Source organism: Dermacentor silvarum, chromosome 1 (genome assembly GCF_013339745.2).
Source record: "Dermacentor silvarum isolate Dsil-2018 chromosome 1, BIME_Dsil_1.4, whole genome shotgun sequence".
Lineage (NCBI taxonomy): Eukaryota > Metazoa > Arthropoda > Arachnida > Ixodida > Ixodidae > Dermacentor > Dermacentor silvarum.
Window position 1 is genome coordinate 87799843 of NC_051154.1, and position 27701 is coordinate 87827543.

The window sequence follows — 27701 nt, forward strand, 5'->3', positions numbered from 1 at the left end:
CCAGATACTGAAAATTTACCAGAATGGAAAGGAACGGTATGAAGCACATTCAATAAAAAAGGCATGACATATGATCATGTTTGTTCTAGCACCAAGCTATGAATGTACTGAAAACAAAATGATTGAATCGTCGCCATGGTACATCACGAGTCACCGTATAGCGTCGAAGTCCCTATAGCTATAACGAAATTATTTTTAACAGCTCTGATAACGTCCACGCAACAATGGTTGTTTGTGTACTGTCAAATGCTAAAAGCTCACGGCACGGTGCGAAAACGCGCTCGCGGCGAAAGCGACATATTGTATACGCGGACATACATACATGCAGACGCGCCGTCGGTAGCTGCGAACCCATGCGATCGCTGCATTGAGGCTTCGTACTGTTATGCCCCATTTGCTTATACGGACAGCACACTATAAGAACATATTTCACATAGTCTGCTCTCAGCGATTGCCTACCTTTCACGCAAGAAGCCGGTTCGGGGGACTCATCGCGGTGACCGCGAGCAGTGGTCGTTGACTAAACGTATTCGGTAAAGAGATAGCGCCTGTAAACTATTCTGCGCTTTCTGTTTGCTCAATATTGTAATTTTGACAATAAAAAACTTCCCTCCTTTGTTAAGTACTTACAGAAATGGCCAAGAGGGATCCCGCGTGGAGCGCCGACGCCGCGTTATACTACGCATACTACGCAAGTGAGGCGCTTCCGACAGATGGCGACTCCGTAAGTCCTCGACGCGCCGTGCGGCGAGAACCGACGGACTCACCGTCGCGTCGGATATAGCTGACGCCTGGTAGCCTACGAAGTGCTGTGTACAGCACTTCGAGCGAACCAATAAGAGAGTGTGCACATTCTGTAACTTGTGTTTGTGAATGTGCAACGAAGCTGCCCCACTGCTTCTAGAATACACGTTTCACTTTCGTGCTATGACGGATTCCTCTGAAAGAAGGATCAACCATTTTTTTTTTTGTACGATAGATGGCCGGAAAGGAAACTGGTCTGGCAATCCCAAGAAGGCTATTCGAATTTAAAAAAAATACATTAAATTATGGGGTTTAACGTGCCAAAACCACGATATGATTATGAGGCACGCCGTAGTGGGGGACTCCGGAAATTTGGACCACCTAGGGTTCTTTAACGTGCACCTAAATCTAAGTACACGGGTGTTTTCGCATTTCGCCCCCATCGAAATGCGGCCGCCGTGGCCGGGATTCGATCCCGCGACCTCGTGCTCAGCAGCCCAACACTATTCGAATTTATATATATATATATATATATATATATATATATATATATATATATATATATATTACGAGATATGGTCTTGGCAGTCGATTCCAGAGGTATCAGTGTGTTTCGATGGTGCTGTGGAAGGATGTGAACGAGACAAGGCATCCCATGCTAAAAAAAAACTAAAAACTTTATTGCGCGATTGTAAAATCGTATGAAATCTTGTTTGGCGCTTAAACTTTGCCAGTGCAATAAGGCCACGACGGATAAAAAAAGTAGGGTAGAATAAGGCACATTTACTCGTGCAATACTTCCATCGATGCACAGACGCATCTACAAACCCATTGTCTTCAAGAACTCGAAGACTGGCCGTGATGACATGATAAAATGCGAGTGCATGAGTTGCATCCTTCCGTATATGTCCAGTTTGATTTTTTTTTTCAAAGCAACAGCTTGCACAAACGATATAATCTTCACATTGTTGTAAAGCTTCTTGTATTGTTTGTCCCGAAGGCACATTGTTCACAATAGACAGGCAACTCCAGCTAAGAACCGCGGCAACGGAACACACACAAAAGGAATCGCTGATAGTGCTATATGATACTAGAGTAAATTCGAATAGTGATCATAAATCTCGATACTGCTTCACTCTCCCCTCCCGTTTTTTTAACCTAACAACCAAGTAAAGGAAAAGGCCGCGTGAAAACACCAGGCATAAGATCGTGCCGAAGCTCGAACAGAATCATGACCGTGTACGATGTGCGTTGTTGAACAGAATCATGACCGTGTACATGTGCGTTGTCGCTTGTGGTTCCAGAACAGCGTATGACCGCCTTACAAAGTGTTCCCTAAATCAACTGGTAGTTTTTAAGCACATTTAAACGTCGGGGGGCTCATACCTACTGTTAGCAGTAATTGAGTTAATTGACTAGGCAGTCGACTGAGTCTGCTCAATGAAAAGACGCTCCTCCTCGTCCACTCGAAAACGCCATAAGTGTACAGGTCAGAGACGTTCAGAGAGGTAGCACGACCCGACCAACATGATGTGCCTCCAGCGCCAGGCGAATATAGTAGAATAAGGTGAAATTTTAGTGCTACCTTGTTACAAGAACTTGGAGGACGCTTAAGCTTCGCCTTTAAGAGTGGAACGCGATAGCATTGAAAGATCTCTGACTGCTTCTCACACTTCCCGGCAACTGCAGCTGATGTAACCGTAATGTTTACACGCAAACGCTGGCGGCGAACGTTATGCAGGAAGGAGAGCTTTCTGGCTGTTTTCTTTCTTTCGCCCGTACAGCGGGATCCGCCGATGCGGCGGATGCGAGCGCCTTTTGGATGGTATTGCTAGAAACCAAGCGGGGCGCGCCGCTCCCCCTAAAACAGACCTCAAACGGCAGCTGGGAAAAGGGTTTGCGTTTGAGTTTCCGCGTAACAGAATATATTTTCTCGTATATTCAAATTACAATCCGACGCTATCATGTCTGAATGTTGTGTGTAAGTCATACGTTGCGAATTTTCTGACGCATTTTACTTTGAGAAATTCATTTAGTTCAGTAACGCCTACGCTCCACGCGGAGGGCCTGCATAGTTCGGGCTGATTTTTCTCCAACGGACGCCGGCACCAGATTTTCGGCAACACGGGGCTCTTAACACTGTCGCGTTGAGTAATTTAATTACCCGAAAACGTTGCACTGCTAGAGGTTGGCACGCCATCATCAGCAAACGTAATACACAACACCAAGGAGACGACCAAAATGCGAGAACGTGCGAAGTTGGCGGTGCATACAGAAGGCGGGTAAACTACCAAGCGTGTTTTGAATAAACTTCATCATGCTAGTTCGGCGAGCTGCTTAAACGAAGCCTTTTGTACAACAGTGGACATCCCACAACACCAACAAACAGCAATAAATAAAGCAGTTCTGATCCTCGCACACAGCGACATAGAAGCGCGCACTGAAGCAGCGTTCTCAAACAGAGCCTTCCTCAGGTTGTTCAAATATTTCTTCCTCATCCTCTTGACCCTGAAGAGCATCTATGATGGCATCAAAGCGTGCATTTATACGCTCTTCCATTTCTTGAATTTTCCCGTCCAGTTTTTCGACCATTTCAACTTTCAGTTCTTCAAAGCGTCGGTCGACTAGATTCAGTAGCTGATCTTGCAGACCTTGAAACAAAGCTCCAACCACATCACGCGTTTCCTCCCTGCAAGAGCACAAAAACAAATAGATATAACACACACACACACTTTTTTCAACGCTTGTTCTCCGACACATTCTCCAACACATTCTCAAAAAAAAAAAAAAAGAAAGATACTAAAACAATCTTCCCTGCTTGTTTGTTAACCTAAATAAAATTCCACTCATTATGTAATGCCCCCCCTCCTCCCCCCCCCCCCAAAAAAAAGGGGACCTTTAAGGAACGAAACTTACCTGAACAATAATTTACACCACTAATTTACAATGAATAAATTCATACTTAACTGAACAAGTAACTCAGCGCAATAAAAAAGACAGACACAAGAAAGGGATCCCTTTCTTGTGTCTGTCTTTTTTATTGCGCTGAGTTACTTGTTCAGTTATGCAGAACCAACTAGCCCAACAATCAACTATTCTAAAATTCATACTTAATTCAAAAATTAATAATTTACACGTCATATCGATGTCACACGTACACTTCTGATCGCGATCGGGGCCGATTCGGAACGGATTTTTTTATCGCGATCAACAATGGTCGCTGCTACACGGTCCAAGGATCCGGATCAAGTTATTCTCGTTTAGTGATTGCCGGCAACTCTCAGAACATCGACCCTGTGTCGTGTGACTCGTGTCCGCTACTGCTTCCCAACGTTCCTCGCGGCATGGTTTCAGCCGTAGACCGTCTAGGTGCCACTGTAGACCACAACGTGGCCGTAGCGACTTCGTGGAACAACTTTACAGCTTACTGCTTACTATTGCCGATAAAAAAAAAAGGTTTTTAAACGTTTTTTATTGAGCTGCCTCCCTTTTTTGTTTTCAGGGTTTTCAGAATACTGCGCTGGAAGGCGCAGAAGTCAGCCTGCGATCGCGATCAAGAGGCCTGATCGCGCGCGATTCGCGGGTCGCGATTGTCCGGATCCAGATTCCGCATGATCGCGATCGCATATGACCGTGTAGCAACACTCCATCCAAATCAAGCTCAATTCGGATCAGCCCCGGTCGCGATAAGACCTGTAAGTGTGACACCGGCATCATTAGAGTCATGGCACGTGATTCATGTGATGCATGCATACCATTCGTGTCATGTATATCATGTCATTCTTCATATCATGGATGCATGTTACTCTTGTCATGACATGTCATTCATATCATGACATGTCATGTATGCTATGTATGTCATACATGCCATGCATCTTACGTTGTCATTCATGACATTACGTGTCATGAAACGCGTGTTACGGAAGCTGCGGATTGCAATCTTGAGACACTGAAGGTAGCAAAAAGATGGCGTAGCGTCCGTGAAGTTGGCTTCTCTGCAGTGCGGCGGAACATTGCACGTGAGCGGCGAAAGAAAAATTTAACGGTGGGCACAACTCTGCTCTCTTCGGGAGCATATACAGGGACACTACACGGGCCTAGAGTCACTGAAAAAAAAATTTTTTTTTTCAGAGTATTGGGTCTTTTTTTCAGGGTGATTGGGTCGCTTGTGTTACGTGACCTCTCGCCGTCATATGCCTTCCAAGCGTATTCAGTGCACGCACGTTGAACAGGCAGCCTGGATGGACTCTTAGCAGCACTTCGTCGCTTTATTGAACGCGTGCAAACAGAGGTGCCAGAAATGATCTGAGCAGCATGCCTGGTTGCTGCTCCTTTGCGCAAAAGAACGGAGTCTGGAAAGACTTTATGGGTCTTCGATTTGGCGGCACTTTCTGCACTAGTTCCGTTGCGGTACAGAGCGAGTGCAGCAGAGTGCAGAGCCAGTTCAGAACGCTGAAGTGCAGTACCTTCTAGTGCCACAGCGTGCTGCGGGGCGGGTCGTAGCGTCTGCCGATGTCAGCACATCGTTCTACGGCCGCTTTTTGAGTTGGCGGCAGCTCCTCGTGGTTCAAGATATGTTTTGCTTTCAACTACGCTGTTGTGAAATTAAGTGCGGCTCCTGTGCGGACATGCTTCTGCAATCTGTCAGCACTTCCCATCAACTTACTGCAGGCCTGTCGTTAACCACTTCCACAAATTCGCGTGTAGCAAAAGCGAGGACATTTTATTTTCATTATTGCAATAATCGCTATCGTGATAACACTACGGCGTGAGAACGAAATGGTGGGAGTGGATGGTGTGTATTAGTCAGAGAACGCGTTCCACGCTATTTAATGATCGAAAGCAATTTAACACGTCACATGACTTTATAAACTTGTCCTCGCAACCATTTAGGCATCGAACTTGTACCTCGCATTCTTGTGCAAGCTATAGAAACTCTTGTAATCAAAGCGGGAGATATATAGGACGTCCGCGCGCCATTAATAAACTAGCGCTGCGCCGTCTGCTAATTAGGGTTGGTAATATCGATGAATGACTAATTGATTAAATGTATCCCGCAAAACGATTAAGCTTCATCGACGTCCACCTTCCATTTTTCGACTTAATCGATTAGGCCTGTTCGATTAATCGTTATTGAGAGTTTGACAGGTGAGGCGCGAAAATTTTGAAATCGTACTGGAATAGTACTGCACGAGCAGCGACTGTGCGGCTGTGGTAGACCGACTGTCGACTGATTTTCCCAGTGATGCCGAGCCGAGCGCTTCCCCTCTCTTCCACCGCACCGCACACGCTGCCCGAAGCCGAAGGCTTGAAATGCCCTCGCAATTACAGTATAGCGCACCCAGGTTCTCTGCCAGGGGGGGGGGGTTGACAGTTTGCCTTAGTTTGCCAATACCATCTAAACAGCACTAATTTAAATTTCTTCACGGGAAATTGTCAAAAAATGATGCGAGTGTGCAGACGATTGCGCGTCTCACATCTTAGTTGCAGTACTCAAAGGCGCAATGAAATAAAAGGGGTCAAACAAAAGGGGGGCGGGGTTAACTCGGCCTCAGAGGGGGGGGGGGGGGGGGAAGGTTAGACCCCCCCCCCCCCCCCGTCGGTCTGCCACTGATAGCAACCCAGTCGTTGATCGTCGTGCCTCGCAGTGCACTAAAGACGGCACAGCATGCGAGCCGGTTTGGAGCATGCATTTGACATAGCGATGACGTTCATGTCAATTCCAGCAAACCTATAGTGTCCGAGCATCTATTATCGCATGATGGCAGTGTGGCCATTCAATGACGGTGTCGGTTTCACCCAAACATCCCGGCCAATTGACATTCCTTCGCTCTGTAGAAAAGAGCATGTGGTTCAACATCGCAAAAGAGACATTTTCTTTTCCCCTGTGTATATTGCAATTTCTTGCATATTTCAGTTGGACTTCACCTTTCACTTTTGCGATTTTTCTTATTTCTTGTTTAACTGCACTGTACAGGAATTCACTAGTGCCATGCATCTTATTTAATTCTACACTAAGTGCCATTTTATAACTTATATTGTTTAGCTTTTCAAAAGCCACGAGTGCCAACTATATTTAGTCTTTAAGAAGTTAAAGAGTATCATTTATCAAATGTTTATACATTTATGTTTCAAACTTGGTTTCACCTCTGAAAGATTAAAATAGAGCCCTACAAAAGTAGATAACTGTGTTTGAATGTGTTTAAAGTGCCTGTCAAAAATTTCGATTAATCAGTTAATCGATGAAAAACCCTGCATCAAAAGCAATTAATTGATTAAAGGCTAAAATGATGAATGAGTAATGACTAATCGCATCAATATATAAATCGACCCTCCCTACAGCTACCGAGAGCATGCACGATTCCTGCATTTCCAAAGTGGCGAGTGCAGGTGAACTGTGAACTCGTGCGGAACTTGCATTGTACGAAGTCAAATCGAACAGTCCGGTGCAGGCTTCACTGTAAAATCAAGGACGAAAGTGCTGCAGTCCCTGAACTAGTGCACAAAGTTAGTTAAATTGGGTTTACTGGCGCATGTCAGTAAAATGTGCATCACTGTTAGCATTTCTTGGCACTTCTCACAAGTTGGCGGGCCTCTTTTTGTAAAGGTCAAACCGCATGCACGCGATATTCAAGCGACAGCGACAGGCACACCCTGCCTGTCGTGCTGTCGTGTCGCGGCGTGGAGCAACCACATGAACGCGACATCGCGAGAAAGAGTAGCGACAGATTTACATTGTTGTGTGAATAAATGTTATCGTGCGCGCGTAATGAAATCTCAATTTTATGAAAAGGTCAACGTTTTATCTAGACGTAGCTAAAATATGCTACCACCCCCAGTGGAAATCCGTCCCATGGCTACAGTGTACCATGGCGCCAGCGTAAAATGCCGTGGCGCCATCTGTTGAGTAAAACTTAAAACACTTTCTTGGCTCTCGGTGGCGTCTAGGCCAAACCCCATATGCGCGAAAATGCACGCGACAGCGACGAGCGACGGTATGAGCGACGAAACAGGCCGTTCGCGCGACGTGTCGCGTGGTCGAAATCGCGCGATCGCTCGGTTTCTCAAATTTGAAATCCGTCGCCCGTCGCCCGGAAGGGCTGTGCTCAAGCAGCCAATAGTAAAACACCGGAACAGGATGTACAGCAGTGACGTACTGCCGGTTGTCTCCACGCGCGGTTTTCGTTGATTGCCATGTCCTCCTCTACGCCCGAGTCACGTGCACACAGCGAGCAAGTAAAGTAATGTAAATAAAGCACTTGCATATAAAAACAATACTGCAGGGCAATGATAAAAAATGTTCTGTGTTACTGTGCAACAAAACATATTATTTTACACTGCGTACCGCTGTCAACGCGCCTCATTTGGTACGAGTAGACGCCCTCATGCCAGCAACAATGGAGATCGCTCGCTGAAGCCGTCGCGCGAATGGGGTTTGCCCGTGCAAGCGACAGCTTGCGCGAAGGCGATCTACGTCGCGTCGCTCGTCGCCGTCGCGCGCATTTTCGCGCATATGGGGTTTGGCCTTAACAGCGTCAAAACAAACAACCGATCTCAATAACGACAAGAGAGCGCCAATAGTTAGTCCTCAGCTAGCGATGAGGTGAAGCGATGACTGCTTGTACTTTTTTTTTTTTTTTTTTGCTGTCACAGCAGAGAGCAAGTTGCAAGAGCGAATTCAGATCGAAGCGGGCAGACTGATTGCTGCCATGTTGTTGCGCAATCGCTGTCCCCAGCGGATGTCGTCGCGCTGACTTCCGGGCGACAAGCGATATCTTCTGGCTGGCCAGAAACCGGCGACGCGACCAGCGACAGCGATGAATCGCCCTCCGCGACGGCAAAACCTGTCGCTCGTCGCTTGTCACTGTCGCTCGAAAATCGCGTGCATGCGGTATAAAATTGTGCGCGAGATGTGTATGCCCAATCCGTAGTCGGCATAAAACTACTTCAATAAACTGTTACATGATTTCCACTCGCCAAGCACGGGTTTAACAAGATGTAGCTTGTTGTTTGTGCAAGAGTCCTATTCGTGTTGCCATTTCAACGTCAAGGCTTCTGAATAGCTTGGATACTATCTTTGTATGGAAGTGTTGTGTTCGGTATGCATTTGTACGCTGCCATGGATGCGCATCTATCTGCTGTTTCATTACTCGGTATCCCAACATGGCTTGGGACCCAGCAAGAGTGAATTGATCTTCCTTATTTGTTAAAAGCCGCCGTGTTTAAAATATCCCCTAGCAAGGGTTCACACTCGGATTTCAGATGTAGAGCCTTTAGTGTACTTAATGAATCAGTGTATATGACTATTTTCTTGTTGTTCAGCGATAATTCTTTTAACTACACTCTATACTGCATAAACTTCAGCAGTGAAAAAACAGAGGCTTACTGTGGTATTCGAATACTTGTTTCCAAATTTTTCGTTACGGCCCCCACACCCACCTGTTCATGTGTTTTAGAACCATCTGTGTAAAATTTTATGCAATCTTTATATTTGTCTTGAAGAGCACAGAAATCTTATTGACCCTTTTCGCGGAGCAGTTTGTTCTAGAGGAACGAGATGGCGCCTTCGGCGCCACGCCATACGTTACCTCAGCTAATGCGCACGAATACGAAACCACTACCGCTTCTACCCTGCTACTGTTAGATCAGTTGTCGGAAATGCAAGTGGGTGTTCGCTAATGCGCTGTGCCCAATTGATGCTGCAAAATGCATAATGATAAAGGGAAGACATGTGCGGTAGTTAACTGCAAAAATAGTGATACAAACTCGTAGTGACAATATTAAGGAATGGAATCAACCTATGGTGCCACTGCTACATAAGGACTGCCTGTGTTGCCGGTCCTTCACGATGAACAGCTTTCCTCGAGGATAAAAAAAGATAATTCATCCGCCAGCGCTATATAGCTAACCTCCAAAGAAAGGACTTCAATTCGACGTCAGCACTTATGAATGAATGCCGCTCGTTACAAAAGGAAGTAACGCCACTTACCTTACTGGCATAGTAGGTTTCTCGCACGTTATTTACACACATCTACCCCTCCTCGCACGCAAACTTACACCCACCCTATCGCCAACCTATCAATAATAAGTGAATAGGTCCACACTTGAACCAATGTGCCGAAGCATGAGTGACGGCGACTACACCGACAAGACACGAATGTTGGAAGCTGAACGTTTTGTGACGGCCCACAAAGTAAGCGAGGAACTGGCAATAATATGTCTTTGCTACAAGCTACCACAAAGTACGGAACATTTACATTCCAAGCATTGTGAGCCGCAAGAAAAAGTCTATCGCAGCAGAGCACACCTGCGAGCGATTAGGCTGACAATAAACAATCAAATAATGGCCGCACCGAGAAACTAAGGAACTTTGCTGAGTTGGAAACATGACAAGCCACTGCTTCAAAGTGTTTGCCACATAAAGAACGAGCACATTGATCCTGATTTAATTCATAATCGGAATGTTTGGACAGCTTGGAATACATTTCTAGCCCCGTTGTTAGTACATGGCAGTGCCCACAGGAGCGCCGGGAAAAGGGTCAATATAATGTGTTCTTGTGGGGTGTCTCTTTTCTTTAGATCTGTCCATGTCTAATCACATAACTGTGTGAAGTCGTACCACGGGGGCAATCGTTGTGGCTTTTTAGCAATCTGGAGAACCACATGAGGAATGTCATAATCTCGACAATATTACTCACATCATAGGACAAGTGGCTTAATCATGTTACGCGAGTTGCACTGTGTGACAATGTTGTAGCATGTGTGTTGTGGTGATTAACGGATTCTGAGTATGCAGGCAAAAGTAAGTAACGCTCTGCACTATTGTAAGGGAGGCTCATTACAGTCAACATAAAAACTTCGGACAGGTGATGTTCTGTAAGCTCCACTTGCTAGTCGCAGTCCAAGGTTATGTACTGGATCAAGTCATCGAATGTAAGACTCTGGCTGAACCATAAACTACGCAGCCGTAGTGTAGAAGACTACGCACAATTAATTAATTATGGTGTTTTACGTGCCAAAACCATGATCTGATTATAAGGCACGCCGTAGTGGGGGACTCCGGAAATTTGGACCACCGGGGGTTCTTTAACGTGCAGAAGACTATGCACAAGACCAGTAAATATGTAAGAGGCACATTTTGTCAGAACCCCAGTGCTCATGTAACACTTTGAGAATATTCAAAGCTTTATTTTTTTAAATTTCTGTTGACTTTACATGGGCCAGGAAGTTCAGTTTATCAAAGATTACTCCCAAGAATTTATATTCGTGTTTTACCGGCAGCGTCATGTCATTCAATTTTAGAACCGGGTTCAAGTGTAATCAGGGTGTCTACCAAGTTGACATTTTCAGATTCCCTGAGTTTTCCAGGTTTTCCCTGAGTGATTTTGCTAAATTCCCTGAGTGAAACGGAACTTTCTTTTACATCAAGATGGGCTGACACCATGTTGCCTGATGCTGTCACTCTTTAGTAAGCATGTTAAAAAAAATGCGAAGCATCAATTGCGATAGCAAATTTGTAGAGAGCTATACGGAGTAAGGATAGTAGTTTTATCGATCAGCAGTATAAACTTAGACATGCAGCAGCACCAGCAATGCGCCGAACTGTTGTCGACGCCGTCGGCGTTTTGCCCGCGTTCGCACCGAACGCGCACGGCGCTGGTGACTGTTGCCTGGGCCTCTGGGGGCGGCTCGGAAGTTTTCGACGAGATCAGAACGGGACACTCGTCGAGCAGCGTCCGAAGTCTTTACCACCTTCTCGCCTCACGACATTTTTATATAAATACGCATTTGGTGGCGCAGCTAAACGTCGCCTCCCCTCCCTCCCTCCATTACCGCAACTTTCGTTCCCTTTCAATTAAATTACAGCTAATTTAGGGCCGGGCGAATAGTGGATATTTGAGGTTCGTAGCGAGTAGTGATTTGGTCAAATAATTTCGAATCGAATAGTTTGAACAGTATATATCACATATTACAGTAAAACCTAGTTAATTCGAATTTCACGGGATTGAAAAAAAAAATGTCCGAATTATCAGGGTATGCAGAAAACAATAAGCAAATGCTTACTACGTCAGCACGATTTTATTAGTATAATGGATGAGCAAATCCTTTCGCTATTTAGCACAAAAGCAGTGCGGAAGCTGCAATTCTCGTCATCTCGTGACTGATTGGCTCTCGCAGCGGCGATCGAGGCCTCGCGACTTCCTTCGCAGCACGGCTGCGGCGCGCGCCATCATTTCCGACACGCTCTTTGCACTACCGCGCGCACATCCCGATAATTTTTTCGCCAGTAAGCTCAACGCCAACGGATCGCACGTCCATCGTAATGTAGCCGGTGCGCTTCAACCTCGACAGCTTTGCCCCGAGTCAAACCGAAACAACTGCTTGTCGCAACCGCGGCCGCTATCGACACGATTATGAACGGCGACTTTGCGGTGCTTAAGGGTATGGCCACGATAGCGGCAAAAACGCCCGCGTCATGCCGCGAGCGGCAACGCATCATGACGCGCGCGGCAAAAGCGGCAGGAATCGGGGGTTTTACGGCTTGCCGAGGGTGCCGAGAGCGACGAGGGTGACGTCACGGAGCCAATGGCAACCGGACCTCCACCGCTCCGCGCCGGGTTATCAATTGACGATTGTCGTCTCTCGCGGTTCTATAGAGGGATTTCTGGACGCTGTCCGATCGCACCCTTTTCGCTCACGGTGATTCCGCGTTCCGAGAGCGCGCGAGATCATATCGCGCTGCCGCGCGGCGAGACGCGATTGCCACGGTGGACTTCGCGGCAAGGCGCTGACGCGCGGCAACTTGCCGCTAGTGTGACCGTACCCGGCCGACGCACGCACCGAGTCAGAACGAAACTACCGTTCACTGCAACAACTTCAGACGAAATCGCGGTCGCTATCTATGCGATCATGGATGGCCACTACGCAGCTCTTTAGGCACGCGGCCAACGTGCGTATTGAGTCAAAACGAAACTAAACGAAACCGCTGTGAAAGAAACCGCGGCAGCTATCGACGCGATGATGGGTGGCGACTATGAAATCCCGCGGCCAACGCGTTGTTATGCGCGGCGGTAAACGCAATAAAGGCACAAATAGGCACGAAGCGTTCCGTCGTTGCTGTCATTCACGTACGATATCCGCTGCTGACTATGGCTATGCGGACTCCGCCGCTTCGTTTCGGTTGTGCGCTAGCGCCGTTTCTGCTCTTCTGCGTCGCACATTTCAGGCTCTTTAATGCAAAAACATATAGCCTTCGAGATTTATGATTGATGTATGGCACCATGACGTGAAGCATAGCCTCCGAGATGCGCACCGACCGTCCGTGGCTTTTGGCTGCCTATTCGGGACCGCTGAATAATTCGAAAATATTGAATCCATGAATTCGAATCGAAGCGAATAACGAACATAGAATTATTCAATGAAATATTCGCCCATCCCTACAGTAATTTTCCCTGATAGAGGCACAAATTCCCTGAGTTTTCCCTGAGTTTTTCCAGAATATTCAAAATCCCTGAGAATTCCCTGTTTTCCCGGTTGGTAGACACCCTGTTAGTAATCCTCGTTTTTGCGAAAATAGCACTAACAGCTTTAGAGTACAGCTATTAAGCGCCCGTTCCTGCGGCGAGCGTCGGAGTTTTCCCTCGGCGTAAACGAGCGAACGAGCACAGCAAAAGATAAAAGCAAAGGCGGAGCGCAGCGTGAGAAGAAAAGCGTAGTGCCGCGCAAGACTTGCGACGACCGCTACGAGATGGCGCCAGAGGAGTGCGCAGTCTACGCATCTGCGGCGGCGTATGCAGAGCAGAGGAAAGACAAAAAAAGAACCAGAAAGCTCGCCTCCTTGCACAGCGTTCGACGCAAGTGTTTCCCAGTAAAGTTTACGACTGCATAAGCTGGTTGCCGGGAAGCGGCAACGTCCAGCCTATATAGTAGGGCTATTTTTTTTTTACCTACGCTGGCTACACGAGTGTAGCTAGTGTAGGAAGTCGCCATCTTTTTTACTTGGTGTAGAAAAGTGTAGCTCCGCCCACCTACACGAAGCCATTTTTTATAGCTGCAGTGTAGAATGAAAACTACACTTTCTACACTGCGGTTTCGTTGCGTGTAGGCAGCAGACGACAAACAAGCAGGCTGGGGTTGCAAATACATGGTGCCATTTTGTCTGAGACTGTCAGCACTGATATAGCGACGATAGTGAATATTCGCTGCAAGGACGGTAGCGAAGTGCTCTGCACAGCGAAGTGCTCTGCCGAAGTGCTCTGCCATAGCCTCTGCCCGGCACTACACTTGTCTACACGAGCCTGCACGAAGTGTAGGTAAAAAAAAAAAAAAAAATTGCCCTGGTATAGCGCCGTGCGTCGTGACTCTTCCAGCCCGTGCGGTGATCGGTGCGATGCCTCAATATATCGCGAAATATATCGCTGTGCTCAAATTTCGCATTAGGGAGTATCGCAATCGTCCGTGAATTTTTTGGGTGGAGAAGCGGAAGCCATTTCTGTCAGCCCATTGTATTAGTTTATTGTAATCTGAAGCTGCCTTTCATATGTTGGCAAATTTGAGGCGCGGCATGCTACATATTTGCAGTGTGGGGATGCGCGACGGCTGTTCCTCTTCGGGTTGGGGGTCGGTGAGCAATGCGGACGTCCCGCGCGCGCGCCAATCCACGCTTCGCGAGACCGTCTCGCGTGGCTAGGAGCAGGGGACCGGTATGGACGAACACGGATCGTTCGAACGCGCCACCGTTCGTGTGACCGTACACGTGAACGACTAGGCGATGGTGTCATAGCATGGGGTGAACATATTCGCTCACTATCCGGTCGCGGTAAGTCGGACTTCCTGATTTGTCGCGCGCCCATGTGAATGTTCTATATGGAGTACTTCGGCTAGCGTGCATTAGTGTATGAAAGGCACAATAAATGCCCCTTTTGTTTGTTTGCACTACTGTGTTGTTCCTTTGTCGCAAGAGCCCGTGCGAAACCCCATAGCAGATCGTCGACGTACATGGAGTGCATAACAGAGGAGGGAATGACTTTGTTAATGGAGTTCATTTTTACTATAAAGAGTGTTGTGCTAAGTATGCAACCTTGCGGCCCGCAGTTTTGGTGGATAAGTATGCGCGAAAGCACAGTGCCAAGAGGTATTTGGAATGTTCTGTTGGACATAAAATCAGTCAAACAGTTCAGCATTTTGCCACGGATTCCAAATGCAGCAAGGTCATGTAAGATTTGAAATCTACAAGTGGTGTCATACGCTTTTTCTAGGTCGAAGAAAACTATCAGGCAGTGCTGTTTGTGTAAGAATGCTTCACATATTTCATGTTCAAGTTGTCAGTTGTTGAAGAACCTTTTTTTATACCTGCACTGAAAAAAATCAATCAAATTCTGTAGGTTAAGAGTGCATGTCAATCTCGCATTTACAACACTTTCATACGATTTTGCCTAACAGCTTGTTAAGGCAATGGGTTTGTATCTGCTCAGGGATGTAGGGGATTTGCCTGCTTTTAGGAAAGGCACTACTATTGCGTTTTTACAATCTTTCGGCATTTATCCAGATTCCTATATCTTACTGATGCTTTGGACACGTGTGCGAGCATTAAATAGTGAATACGGTCAGGACCTACTGCGATTATTTTACCAGAATAGAGTACCCTCTTTAGTTCTTGCAGAGTAAACAGAGCGTTACATTCTTCCGTTGACCTACAAGCTGTTGGTGGTTACTCCTTTTCTGCTGACTGTTTGTATATTAAGAACGTGTTGAATAGTTCACCGAGCTAGAGACGTTATAAATGTGCTGCCTAAGTATATTGGCTTGTTCCTGTATGTTGTCTGGGCACCTGAAATTGAATCTATCGTTTCTGATGAGTAGTCCCCCGTGAACTTACTAAGCTGCTCCCACATCCTTTTTGATGTGATGGTGCTATTGATTGAAGATATGCACTTATGCCATGACAATTTTTTGGCTTGTCTCCGGATGTATCGAGCTTTTGCTTTGGCTTGTTTGTATTTCAGGAAATTCCTATGCGTTGGGTATGTACGCAAGATCCCCCAGGCCTTATTTTGCTGCTTTTTTGCTTCCGTGCATTCAGGTGCCCACCAAAGATTTAGTTTATTTCGAACAAGGCTAAAACATTGAGGAATAGTCTTTTCAGCTACGGCAATGATACACTCAGTAAACTTTTCATTGATTCCATCAATGCTTAGCTCCATCAAAATAAGCTCCTCCAGCCTGGCACTTTTCGTGAAAACAGACCAGTCTGCCATTTGTAGTTTCCAACAGCGCGGTTTATGACATGCTATAATGGGTAGCGTTGATGAGAGTTTGATTAGGGAAGTAAATGATCACTGCCATATGAAGTGTCCAGTACTTCCCACTTAAAATCAGTAAAAACATCCGGTGAGCAAAATGTGAAACCAAGGCAGCTAAAATTATGCGAACGCAGTGAAAAATATGATGGCGCACCTGAGTTCGAAAGACAAATGTTATTTGTTAAAATAAAATCTTCAATAAGTTGCACTCCTTGGTCATTTTTATCGCTGCCCCAAAGAGTGCAATGAGCATTAAAATCTCCCACTAAAAGAAAAGCCTTTTCTACTAAATTTTACAGATCTTGAGTAGTGAAATAGGTATGGGGTGGAATCTACAGTGAACAGGTGGTGACAGTTTTATATGATAAAACGGTGACGGCTACAGCATTGTACGGGGTATTTAATAGAATGTTCCTTTGGGGATGCCTCCATGCACATTAATAGCGACTCCTCCTGACAGACGGCTGGTGTCTTCGCAGTCCTTTTGTACGACAGTAAAACCTTTAAGAAAATGTGTATTTTTGCGTCCTAAGTTCATTTCTCCCGTCCTCCTCATTCCAATGAATGATGGAACTGAAAATATTTACTTATGTGTGTGAGCTTAGAAGTTGTAGGTGACATGTATTAAAACGTTGACTACGCTCATCAAGGGCAGTAACCGTTCAGGTTACCTGTTCCTTTTTTGGCGCAGTTACAAGAAGTGTGTCCTTGGCACTTGGCGTGCTCCAGGAAGTGCGGATCATTTGGCGTCGATGACGCCGGGGTTTCCCGAACTGGAAACGTCAACAACAATACGATCTCCCAGAACACAGTAGTAGACTTGCAAGTGCACTGCGAGTTTGCAATGCAGATCATGTACTTCAAATGGCTTATTTCTATAATAAATCAGTAAGAAAATGTCAAGCATGCATTCACAAAAAAAAAAAAAATGGTGCAGGGACCATCCACGATGACTGTCAATGTAGGTAAATAGCCCAAATGGGCAAACGAGTGAGCGACTCTCCCATCCTCCTCACTCCATCCATCCCTTTCCCACAACTCAGTCATGCGAGAGCTAACACACGGCTAGGGTGCCTCAATGTCCTCGCCTGCCGCTCTGTGGAGAGGGGGAGGAGGTGAGCACTGAGGCCATCCCTACACACGAAATCTCCCCACCCCTCCCGCAACTTCGTTGCGTGAGAGCACGCGCCTTTTCCCCCGACGCCTTCAACAAATGAGTCGAGGGATGCAAACGAGCATTAGGAAAGTTTTAGTGCCTAGAATATACTTATACATACGTTATATAATATATGATGTAAAGAATAGACACCAAACCATCCGAACCGCTTGTTTTCCTTCACTTCTTTCTCCTCTTTCCCCTTTTGTCCTGGGTTACCGAGCCTTGTGCTTCCACTTCATTACATTCAGCCACATTGCATTTTTGAAACTCGGCGCACAACCACATCAGATTTGTCGGTGGACCCTCTTCTTGAGACGAGCCACGTGGACGGTAAAATTGTTCTTTCTTCTCCTGTACAAGGTTCCCTGTTGATCCAGAGTGCGAACACGCCGAGTGTTCTTCCCCAGGCGTTCTGTGATCACAAAAGGACCCTCAAATTTCGCGCATAGCTTCTTGCCTGGTGGCAGACTACCTCATTGGACCCATACCTCATCTCCTATCTGGTACTGCGGCGCGGGATGAAGGCGACGGTCGTATGACACTTTTGAACGTCTCTGGCTCTCGTGGCACTCTTGCGAGCTTCTTCTCTAATATTGCGGCATGATGTCTGTCGCGTGACGAGATGTCCAAATCTGAACGGGGTATTCAAATTGAGCACGTTAAGTCGAGGTAGCTGGCCATAGACTATTTCGTACGGCGATGTCCCAGCTGAGCTCTGTAGTGAAGTGTTCATTGAGTAAGCAGCAGCCTGGAGAAGTTTGTCCCAATCTGCTTCTCCCGGCTTACTACTTCTGCAGTAGGGAGCCAAACGCGCTTGAATTGTCCGATTAGCTCTCTCCGTCAGGCCGTTTGCTTGCGGATGGTATGCTGAGGCATAGTGGTGTTTAACTCTTGCATGGCGTAGCTAGGCACAGAGTTCAGAGCTGCAGAAGGTGGGTGCCCGATCTAATTTTATTTTGTTCGGAAGACCATGCCTCAGTTCAACTCGGTCTCTCAAAAATCGTCACGTAGCTGGGTGCCAGACAAGGCACGGTGGCCACCTCCACAAATTTGGATAGATGGTCAACAGCAATCAAGATGCAGTGATTGCCAGCCGCTGTAGTTGGTAGGGGGCCAACATGGTCGATGCCAACCATGTGAAATATGGTAGCAGGAGGTGGAATGGGTGTGATTAGCCCAGGTTGCCACCCTGGAAGCCGCTTGTGTCATTGGCACATTTCGTAGCTAGCGACGTAATTACGAACACTGTTACCTATTTTGGGCTACCAGAAGCGCTCCTGTACTTTTTTCAGCATCGCTCACTTACCTATGTGTCCACCTTCAGGTGTATCGTGGATGGTGTGAAGAATACCAGGCCGCAACGAAGCAGGGATGACTAGAAGGTGTTCTTTATCTTGCCACTTCTTCCATAGACGACGATAGAAAGTTGCGTCACGCATGACAAATTTGTTGCTGTTCTGCGCGTCCACAAGTGAAGCTGATAGCCGCTCCATCTCACTTACTTGTTCGGCAATGACAGACCGTTCGCGTTCAGCATACCGTCGCATTGGTACGCATATAGGTGGGTGACTGTCTGTCGGAATGCGGTGCTCAAGCAAGTCAGTACCGGGAAGTTGTGCATTGTTGTCGGCAAACAGGGCGCAATGTGTCTCAAGAACGCTAGAAAGGATCTTCCTGCCGGAAGGCTCACCTCTCTGTGACTCAGTCGGTGGCGTGCAGGAGGTCGTGGAGCGCAGCATAACTTTACCACCCTCAATGTTCAGTTGCACGTTGTCGGAAAGGATGTAGTCCGCGCCAAGAATGATGTCGACAGGCAAGTCGTCGAAGACGGGCACGTCGCGTACACGCTTTGTACCAGCGGTTGTGTGTAGCCGCAGGTGAATGGTGCCTGCTGGCAGTACGTTTCCCCCTAGGCATCGCAAGGGTGCCCGAGTCCAGGGATGGAGAGTGGGAGGCGCGTGCCGCCGGAGCAGTGCTGAACGCTCAGTGCCCCTGTCGACAAGCGCCGTCAGCTCTCCAATTGGTGCCAATTCGTCGACACGAATTGGCACCAACTGCCTTGTGCTGCTCTAGTATCGCATTTGCTGTCTTGTGTCTTCACAAGTGAAGTGAAGGAAAACAAGAAGCAGTTCGGATGGTCTGGCGTTCGGTGTTTATTCTTTACAATATATACATATATATACAGTATATTTTAGGCATATAATGAAGGCAACCTGAATGCCGACTGCAAATTCAATCGGCTGTCAAGCTGCGTTTTTAGCGCAAACGCAGCCTCAAGGCCCAGTGTGCAAATAATTGATGTTCTATACAATTTCACTGAAGGCATGCAAGTATGCTTACACTCCAGACCTAGCAAACATAACACTTGATGCAAGACGACACCCATGAAGAAACTTCGCGAGCATCGCAATCATCGCCGTACATTTCATGAACCGTTACAACACTTACCCGCGCAGTATGTTCATGCACATCCAGAACACAAGATCAGGCATGAAAAAAAAAACCCAAGCATGCCATGCGTCAGCGGTTTGGACGGGACATGGCCACTGTCGCCCAATGTTGCCAGCATGCAGCGTATCTTTGCGGTACTCTGAATATTTTTTTTTCCCAGTGACAGTGATTCTATACATTGGCCCAAGAACGCGGGCCACTCACTACCGCATCCGGGTTAAAAGGCAGCTTTAACTCAGGCCTCATTCTGATGCTGCATATTCAAATACATGTAAAACGCAGAAATGTGTTTCTGAGATAACCCCTAGACCGATATTAATGACATTTGTTGCATTTAAGAGAGAAAATTAAATTCTAGTGACTGTAGGAAGTGGAATTTTGATTTAGGGCCCAAATGATTTACAAAAATTGAATAAAATTGGTAAGCTTGAGAAAAACAGAACCACGAAGTTTACAAATCCATAACTCTGCACAAATAACGGACATCTGAGCTCTGTAAACTGCATCCGTTAGAGCATCTAATGCAGACAAATTGATTAATCTTCAGCTGAAGTGAACATGTTACAGTGTTTACAAGTGTTTTGCTAAAGTCATCTTCACAAATTAGTAATACAATTCACAGGTCTGTATAACATATCAATTTTGTCCGCTTTAGATTAATTATGAAATTCAGTTTACAAAATTTGCATATCATCTTTTATTGTTCAGTTAGAGTTGTAAACATGATAGTTTTTCGAAATTTTACACTTTTCAACAATTTTTATTAAAAACAGACAGCCTAAATAAAAAATCTCCTCCAACAGTCACTAGATTTTAACTTTTGCCTATAAACATAAGAAATCTCATCAAATTCGGTGAAGTAGTTGCCGAGAAAAACAATTTTTTCTGTCACATATATTTAGATAGGAGCCCCCGAGCTAAAGCTTCCTGACGTCTACTACATGTCCTACATGACACACTTGTACTTAGCCATATCATTTCATGACTATCACTTTGAAGTCGCACTACCAGCCTATGATTTATAGTATAGCCAAAGTGCATACGTGTCATAGAACACTATTATACTCGCGGACAACTTTTTGTGGCTATGAAGGGAAAGGTAGGGGGGCATGGCTGCTGCACATGTGTTACCTCGCCAAGTAGTCCGGCAGCGTTTGACAGTGCTTTTGGTTGCTTCGAACAGTAGCTGAATCGACGCAGCTTCCACATGCGACGGTTTCGCGTTTGCCCAGACGCGGAAGGAAAAAGCCACAAAATAAGTAAACTTTTACACTCAGTGGTGTGTTCTGTCTTATTAACTGTTGCTAATAAGGTGTTTATGTTTTCTCTTCCCTAGCCTCAGCTAATGTGGATTAAAATGCGGGACTCTTTTCAGAAGCGCTCTCACTTGTGCGCGCTCTGCCTCCGTAGCTTTCCCTTTGTAGCCACAGAAAGTTGGCCGCGAGTATAGTAGCCATTTTTAACAGCGGAGCTGTTTAAGCCGGAGGTTGGCCCATATAGCGTAGACCAGAAACTGCGTCTGGCGATGACATCACCGCGCATTGCCTAGCAACCACTTGACACAGCTGCGCCTCGCTTTGCTACCGCTCCGCCGAGCTGCTACGACCGCACACCTGCTCCGTCTAGCCATGACGTCACTTCATGTTGCCTAGCAACCACATGTGCCTCGCTTCGCCTAGACATGTCAACGCTTCGCCAGGCCACGTCTTGAAGCGCGTGGTGTGGCCAAGCGAGATTCTGCGCGTCGGTGGCGAGCCGATCCAGAATACTGTGCCGAAGCTGCAGCCGAGAAGAGGCGTTGTCGAGTCGAAGATCCCGAGTTTCGAGAACGAGAACGCAAGAGTCTGCGTTTGAGCAACCAGCGTCGTCGGGATAGTGACCCTCGCTGTAGCTTGGTCAATCACAGGCTCCGCTGTTTGCTCCAGCCTTGCACCCCTAGTGCAAACTGTGCTCATTTTTTACTGCATCACAGGAAATCAAATCAGTTCGTCTATGTTTCTTTGATGCACGCTTGCAAGCATTGATTCTAGTGTTTGTGTACAGGCAATTTCATCCACTGTATATCTAGAAAACTAACCTTTAAGTTTAAGTTGCATCTGTAATCTGGCACCTTGTCTATTTTCAGAATACAAAATATAATCTGAAGCTATGATAAATATTACCTCCCTCATGTATCTGACTTCTCGAAATGAACAGTGGATAGCTTGAACATTAGCTACCTCAATTGCAAGATTTTTAAATGACAGCAGTACTGAAGTTTTTGAAATTTCTGTTGAGCTCCCTGAATTTCAGCTGTAATTGCTATGATTCAGCATTAAGGTCTTAAACTTCAGCACATGTTTGAGTCTAAGCATCGCCTTGGCTTTTATTTCCAGTGCTATCGAAGACAATTACATTTTTGTTCCCGCATGAAGTACAATATATTATGCCAAACACACATTGCTTCGTGAAGTTATGACACAGACAAGAGCATAGTGTTGACATCAGCCTAGCCTTATACTCTGACATAGTCAGTATGTCTTTATTAAACTTGCCTCACATTTAGTACAATTGCTTCGGAGCTAGCTCAAAGTGCCTTGTTGGAGCATATTTTTTTAGGAGAGAAGCTGATCAAGCATACGAGGTACACACTGCACCAAAAGCCCAAGAAATTCAAAGCAAAAGGAACTGAAAGCTATGCTATGGGTTGACAGTGTAGCTGAAACTTATTTTTTCTTTGCACTCACCAACGTATAAGCCTGTGCTTTCAAAGAGAAAATCCTTCTCTGCATAGCATAACCGTCATAACAGCTAGCATCAATCCCGCCAAAAACCACAATAATCTATTATATTCGCATGGTCTAAGAGATGTTGAAACTATTAGCAAGGCCCCATACTTCTGTACATTTGAGATTTTAATTTGACATACATTTCAGCAAAATCCCAAATATTCTTTTCTTTCTTCATTTATGCCATTTTCAGCGCTCTGTCCCTATTTTCAGAAATACATTTTCAAGAATTTTCTGACCAATTACTCTGCATTGTTTTAACTCATAGACAATTATGATACAATTTGGTCACTGTATATGTTGCATTTAATATTTCTTGATATAAAAGAATAAATAGAGAATGACCGAAAATAGTGCCTTTCCTGCAGTAAGGAAACAGGTAAGCACAGTTTAAAATAAAATCTGAGTAACTTCAACTAAATGTATTTGGCTGCTTATATAGTTTTACAAGGAAGAATTTACATGGTGATTTGTTTGAACAGAAAACGAAAATATATCTGCCTTCTCTTTCTTTCTAAGAATATTTTCTGCAAAGATTACAGACACAAGGATTAAATGCTGTATCAAATCTGTGTATGCACATAGCTGACATGAGCTGACCTACATTCACTGCCATTCTGGGCAAAGTAGCCCAGAATGGCAGTGAATGTTGGTACCTATAAACAGGTATCAACAGTGAACATAGCTCGGGACATCTCACTTTGACTTCCGAAACTTCTAGCCCCACTTCAACAGAGGCATGGACGAACTATGCAGATGACTGGCTGGTTCCACATAATACAGATGTTAAATAGTAAAATAACACAGGCTGTGAAATACTTTGTCATATGAAAAGTTCTATGGCATTAATTTCACTACAGACTTCACGAACCATGTCATTCATTTGAGAGTCCATGTGATCATAATAACGATAACTGCAACATCATGATGGCAATTGAACCAAAGGTGGTTGTAATAAATAAATATTCAATGCAAAATTGGAATGACTGAGGTTACATAGCAGGACTACTGAGCTGACAGCCTCCTGCTCAGAAAATAATAGCTCACATAGACACAAAAAATTGTGTGATACCAAAATGTACTTCACCTCTGCATTTGAAGAGCTTCCATTGTTAGTGGCGCTGGTACCAGCTGTGGTTCTTGGTTGGCTGTTGGCACAGGTTCAGGCTGATCAGTCTGTGAACCAGTCTCCTTGGATGGCTTGTTATCAGTTCCAGTTGCCCTTGATGTCGTCTCGAGTATTTTCTTCTCAGCTGCATTATTAGGTTGTCCTGCTGTGACATCTTCAGCAGGAGCATTGGTAGAGTTTTTTTCAGCATCTCCGTGTGGCTGGTTTAGCTGTACTGTGGCTCCAGTTTTCTGAATGATTTCTGCAAGAAGTACAGTGGCCGTTTCCTTGTTCAAAACACCAGATTTTTCAAGGAGCTCCAGGATAAATTCCTTGTCCAAGGATGCTGACTCTGATCCGCTTACTTTAGCCTTTGCTACAGCCTGTGGTAGAGGTTCATACTGAGGTTGTTGCTTGGCTGTGTGATTTTCCAGAAGCTTGAGTATGCCTGCAAGAAGCCCATCCTGGCCAGTCTCAACAGCTCCTGTGCCACTTGGCGTTGGCAGCACAGCCTCTCTAGCTGACTCAGCAGCAAGTGGAGGCTTGGGTGCTTGCTTTGCAGGTGTTGGATGCATTTGTGATTTCAGACCAGCATTTTGAAACAGGTTGTAAAACTGTGCCATGCCATCTGGAACTTGCTGCGGTGCTCCACGTGATAATGATGAAAAGCCAGCAAAAACAGGCGACATCGCAGCTGCAGAGAGCATACCAGTGGTTCCCTGAAATAGTTCCATCATTCGCTTAAGGCTCTCGGCTTTCTCACTCAGCTGTGCCCCTGAAGCTTCTAGCCTCTCTTCAACATCTTTTAGAGGCATTGAAGTTGGAAACAACTGTAATGTATCTGGCCTTGGCTTTTCCTGAACCACCACTTTGATTCCATACAGCCACATCGAATCTTTAGACTTCAAAGGGATGAACTGCAAGCACATAAAGCAAGAATGCAAAAAAAAAAAAATTGTCACAAATAGCACTGAATGATGTCGATACAACACACTGAAAAACCAATGCCAAAATCATTGCTTTATTTTTTAACTTGTTTCGAACTAATGATGACAGCCTACAATGTTGGGATAAAGGCAGCCATCAACAAGATTTGCTTTGTATGGTTAAGCTGGACACTTCATACCAAGTGGCATGATTGAAAGCTATAGAGTTATTCCACAAATTAATTTTGAAGATTGGTGCACGCATTTCTGACCTGTGCCCTCAAAATGATGATTCCCACTGTCTACCACAGCTTGCTAGTAGTGATGTTAGCATGAAAGCAGCAGTGCTGGCGCTACACCTTGTGCAGCTCTTTTTAAATACTGTTATGAGAAACTCCATCGAACTCAAAGGCTTCCGTAGCAATGTAACATTCATAAAGCAATATTATTCTTTTCTGCCCATTACATAATATATTCAATTCATTTTTTTTTTCACCAAGAGTGGTGCTATACAATAGCATTAAGAACTCATTGTAGTTGAACAAGTGCCTTCAAGATAATGCCGATAGTGCGTCTGTTCTTTTTCTACATCACCACTATCACAAAAAAGCAGCTCTATTTAGGATACCTGGCCCAGTTTTAGTTTCAAGGTAGTGTTTGTTGTTTATCTAAAATTGTTTACTATGCTTTTATGCAAACACATGACACGAGGTGCAAAAAGACCTGAAGGCTTACTTCACATAACATTTGCCTTAATTAACATGATATGTCACATCCTTGAGATAACAAAAACACAGTATTCCTTTAAATGTGGCTCAGAAAGCTGATGTCCTTGTTAATGAAAGCAGTATCATAAACAATTATTTTTGCTCATTCAAAAACTACTCATTTTTTTACATAGCTTCCATACTTTTTGTTTCATGCGTTGTATAACAAAGCTCTGGTTATTTTGCATGCACATCTTAAGGTGCTAATTATTTGTAATAACTGTCATGAGCGGAGCACTTTGTTCCTAAACTACTGCATAGCGCAATTAAGAAGTTATAATTTGTCTCTAAATACATCCTTTTTTCAAAGAACTTCACCATTCTCAATATGTTTTTTTCAGACTGCCTCAGCAGGCAAAAAAAAAAAAAAAAGAGGTATCAATGACACAGAGATATGAAAACCTTATAACGTTAGCATATGACACTAAAAAAAAATTTTTTTTTTTTTTGCCTTCTGTGTTCAAATATGAAACTGATAAAAAACAGTACCTACTTGACACTATAGTATCTAGAGCCACTGTGACTACATTAGGTGCATTTTTCAGTCTAACTCATGTGTATTTTTTAATACAATAAAGAATGGTCCAAGCATTATTTTTGGAAGCAAACAGTCGGAAATAACTAAAAATATGTCATCTTTCAACCTAAAGCTCCTCTTAAAATTGATGTCACACTTAAGGGTTAACAGTAAATTACAGTAACAGAAGTTTTAGGCAGCAACGCCCCAAAAGCAACAGTAAAGGTTTTGGCTTCTGTGGAACAACGATAAATGATCAACTTGCACTTTGGCCCATCAAAAAGTGGCCGTCATGAGAAACAAGTGCATCTCTTAGTATCCACAATTGCTTCATATGATACAGCTGTAAAAGTGGCAAATAGTTGCTTGATATGGACATTGCGCTACGGCATGTTGCTAAATAAGCACTCAATAAAACCTTCATGCTATCAAATGTACATGCAACCAACTGAAAATGCGCAACCTAAAAAGTTATACTTACTTTCAAGCAGCATTCTTTCAAAGGTCTTGTAAGGTTAAGGTCACCTCGAAATACAGACATGCCATCCACTTCCTCCATAAGTTCATTTTTCAGCGTGCTTAAGTATTCTCCATGGTAACCATAGACTTCTATGACCCTTGCCTCAGACAGAATAGAGACACTGCTCATCTGATGTGTCTCACCACAGAACAAGAAGACTTGACAGGCTGGGACAATGTAGTTACCAGTGACATCATCATCTACTGGTGCTTCCAGTTGGACACAATTTTCAGCAGAAATTGCATCTTCAAGGTCAATGCTACAGGGTAGGCAGAAAACAGTGAAAAGACGAATGAGCTTTGACTGCCACTGGTTTGGAACACAACACAAAGTACATGATACCATAAACACCTTCCTATTGTGAGGCACGCACGCACGCACCGATAGCAGCTAGGAGAAAACCTTCCGCTAAAAGTTAGCCTTTCCCCTCTGCTCCCAAATACTCATACGTATGAGGATGGTTGGATAAGCCAACTACAAGCCGATACATACGATATACAAGTGTGTGTGCTCTTTAGGAACGAAAAGTCGTCAAAATTCATGGAAGCACACCTCGAGAAGGGAGCGGATATAAACCTTTCAAATTGCGGTATTGGCTGCGCGCTAAAACGAAAATGCGCTCTCCACAAATATAAACACACTTTTTGAATGCTGAATCTGATCAGTTCCCACTAAACAAATGTACACCTCAAGGACAATTATATAGTTCATCCATTAGCCCACACTTCAGGACTTGGCATCACCACGCCCGCGCAGAGATAAAAATAGCCAATTCTCCAAGGGATTACTCAGAGGTAGGACATAAAGCAACGGCAACCAAATGAAGGTGGCGGCACACAATCTTTTTCTCTGCCTACTACCTCCCAGAAAAACACCCTACAAAGTGTAAACTTACATTCCATCTTTAATAACACTTGCTTTGCTTCACAGCAGATGACACGCACACAGGGCCGAAAGCGAGGGAATGTAGTGGACGATGCACAGCAGTCGAACTTACTTTTCATTGTCTTCGAAGTATACAATTGCGTCAGACACAGGACGGTCGCCTTGAACTTTCCACGTGCACTTCGCTTTAATCATTTTACCAAAAATGTGCTATTGGCAGCCTGTTCAGCGCCGGAAGCAGACGCAAGCGGTATCCTTCGACTTCTTTCACGCCAGTCAATGATGCCCACGGCCTTCACAACGCCACGGCCGAAACGTTCATAATCAATCACCTATTTCGACACCATAGTATAGTTGACTGGACGTTTTCAAACTTCATGCCGTGTCAGTCGGGATATGCTAGACAACGGTAACTGCGAGGCAGAACGGCTACACGCCGGCTGCGCTCCGCAAAGGAGGGTAAGGCATGTGACCAAGGTCCCTGCACCCCTGTACCTTGCGCTCCGCCACACATTCTCCATCCCCTCCACGACCCCTCCTGCCTTCCTCCGCAT

At 45.2% G+C, this 27701-nt stretch overlaps 1 protein-coding gene across 2 annotated transcripts; it reads right to left on the bottom strand.

Moving 5' to 3' along the window:
• Positions 1 to 1400: 1400 nt before the first annotated feature.
• Positions 1401 to 27696, bottom strand: LOC119431877 (uncharacterized). 2 transcript variants are annotated; one of them, XM_037699323.2, is made up of 4 exons: positions 27260 to 27696; positions 26224 to 26521; positions 23512 to 24449; positions 1401 to 3433 (listed from the first exon to the last, which is right to left on the bottom strand). In XM_037699323.2, the coding sequence occupies exons 1-4, from the start codon at positions 27340 to 27342 to the stop codon at positions 3199 to 3201; spliced, it is 1554 nt and encodes a 517-aa protein (XP_037555251.1). In that variant the 5' UTR covers positions 27343 to 27696; the 3' UTR covers positions 1401 to 3198. The 2 variants fall into 2 exon arrangements, with proteins under 2 accessions (XP_037555251.1, XP_037555257.1); XM_037699329.2 differs by having other exon boundaries at positions 27158 to 27695.
• Between the last annotated feature and the right edge of the window lie 5 nt (positions 27697 to 27701).

Bases quoted from the DNA above. Each gene is read 5' to 3' on its own strand.
- LOC119431877 (XM_037699323.2), bottom strand. From the start codon at position 27,342: ATGATTAAAGCGAAGTGCACGTGGAAAGTTCAAGGCGACCGTCCTGTG. The intron at 26,522-27,259 runs GTAAGTTCGACT...CCTACCCTGTAG, and splicing joins TACTTCGAAGACAATGAAAA to CATTGACCTTGAAGATGCAA. The intron at 3,434-23,511 runs GTGAAGTACATT...GTGCTCTTGCAG, and splicing joins GAAGCTCTTCAAATGCAGAG to GGAGGAAACGCGTGATGTGG.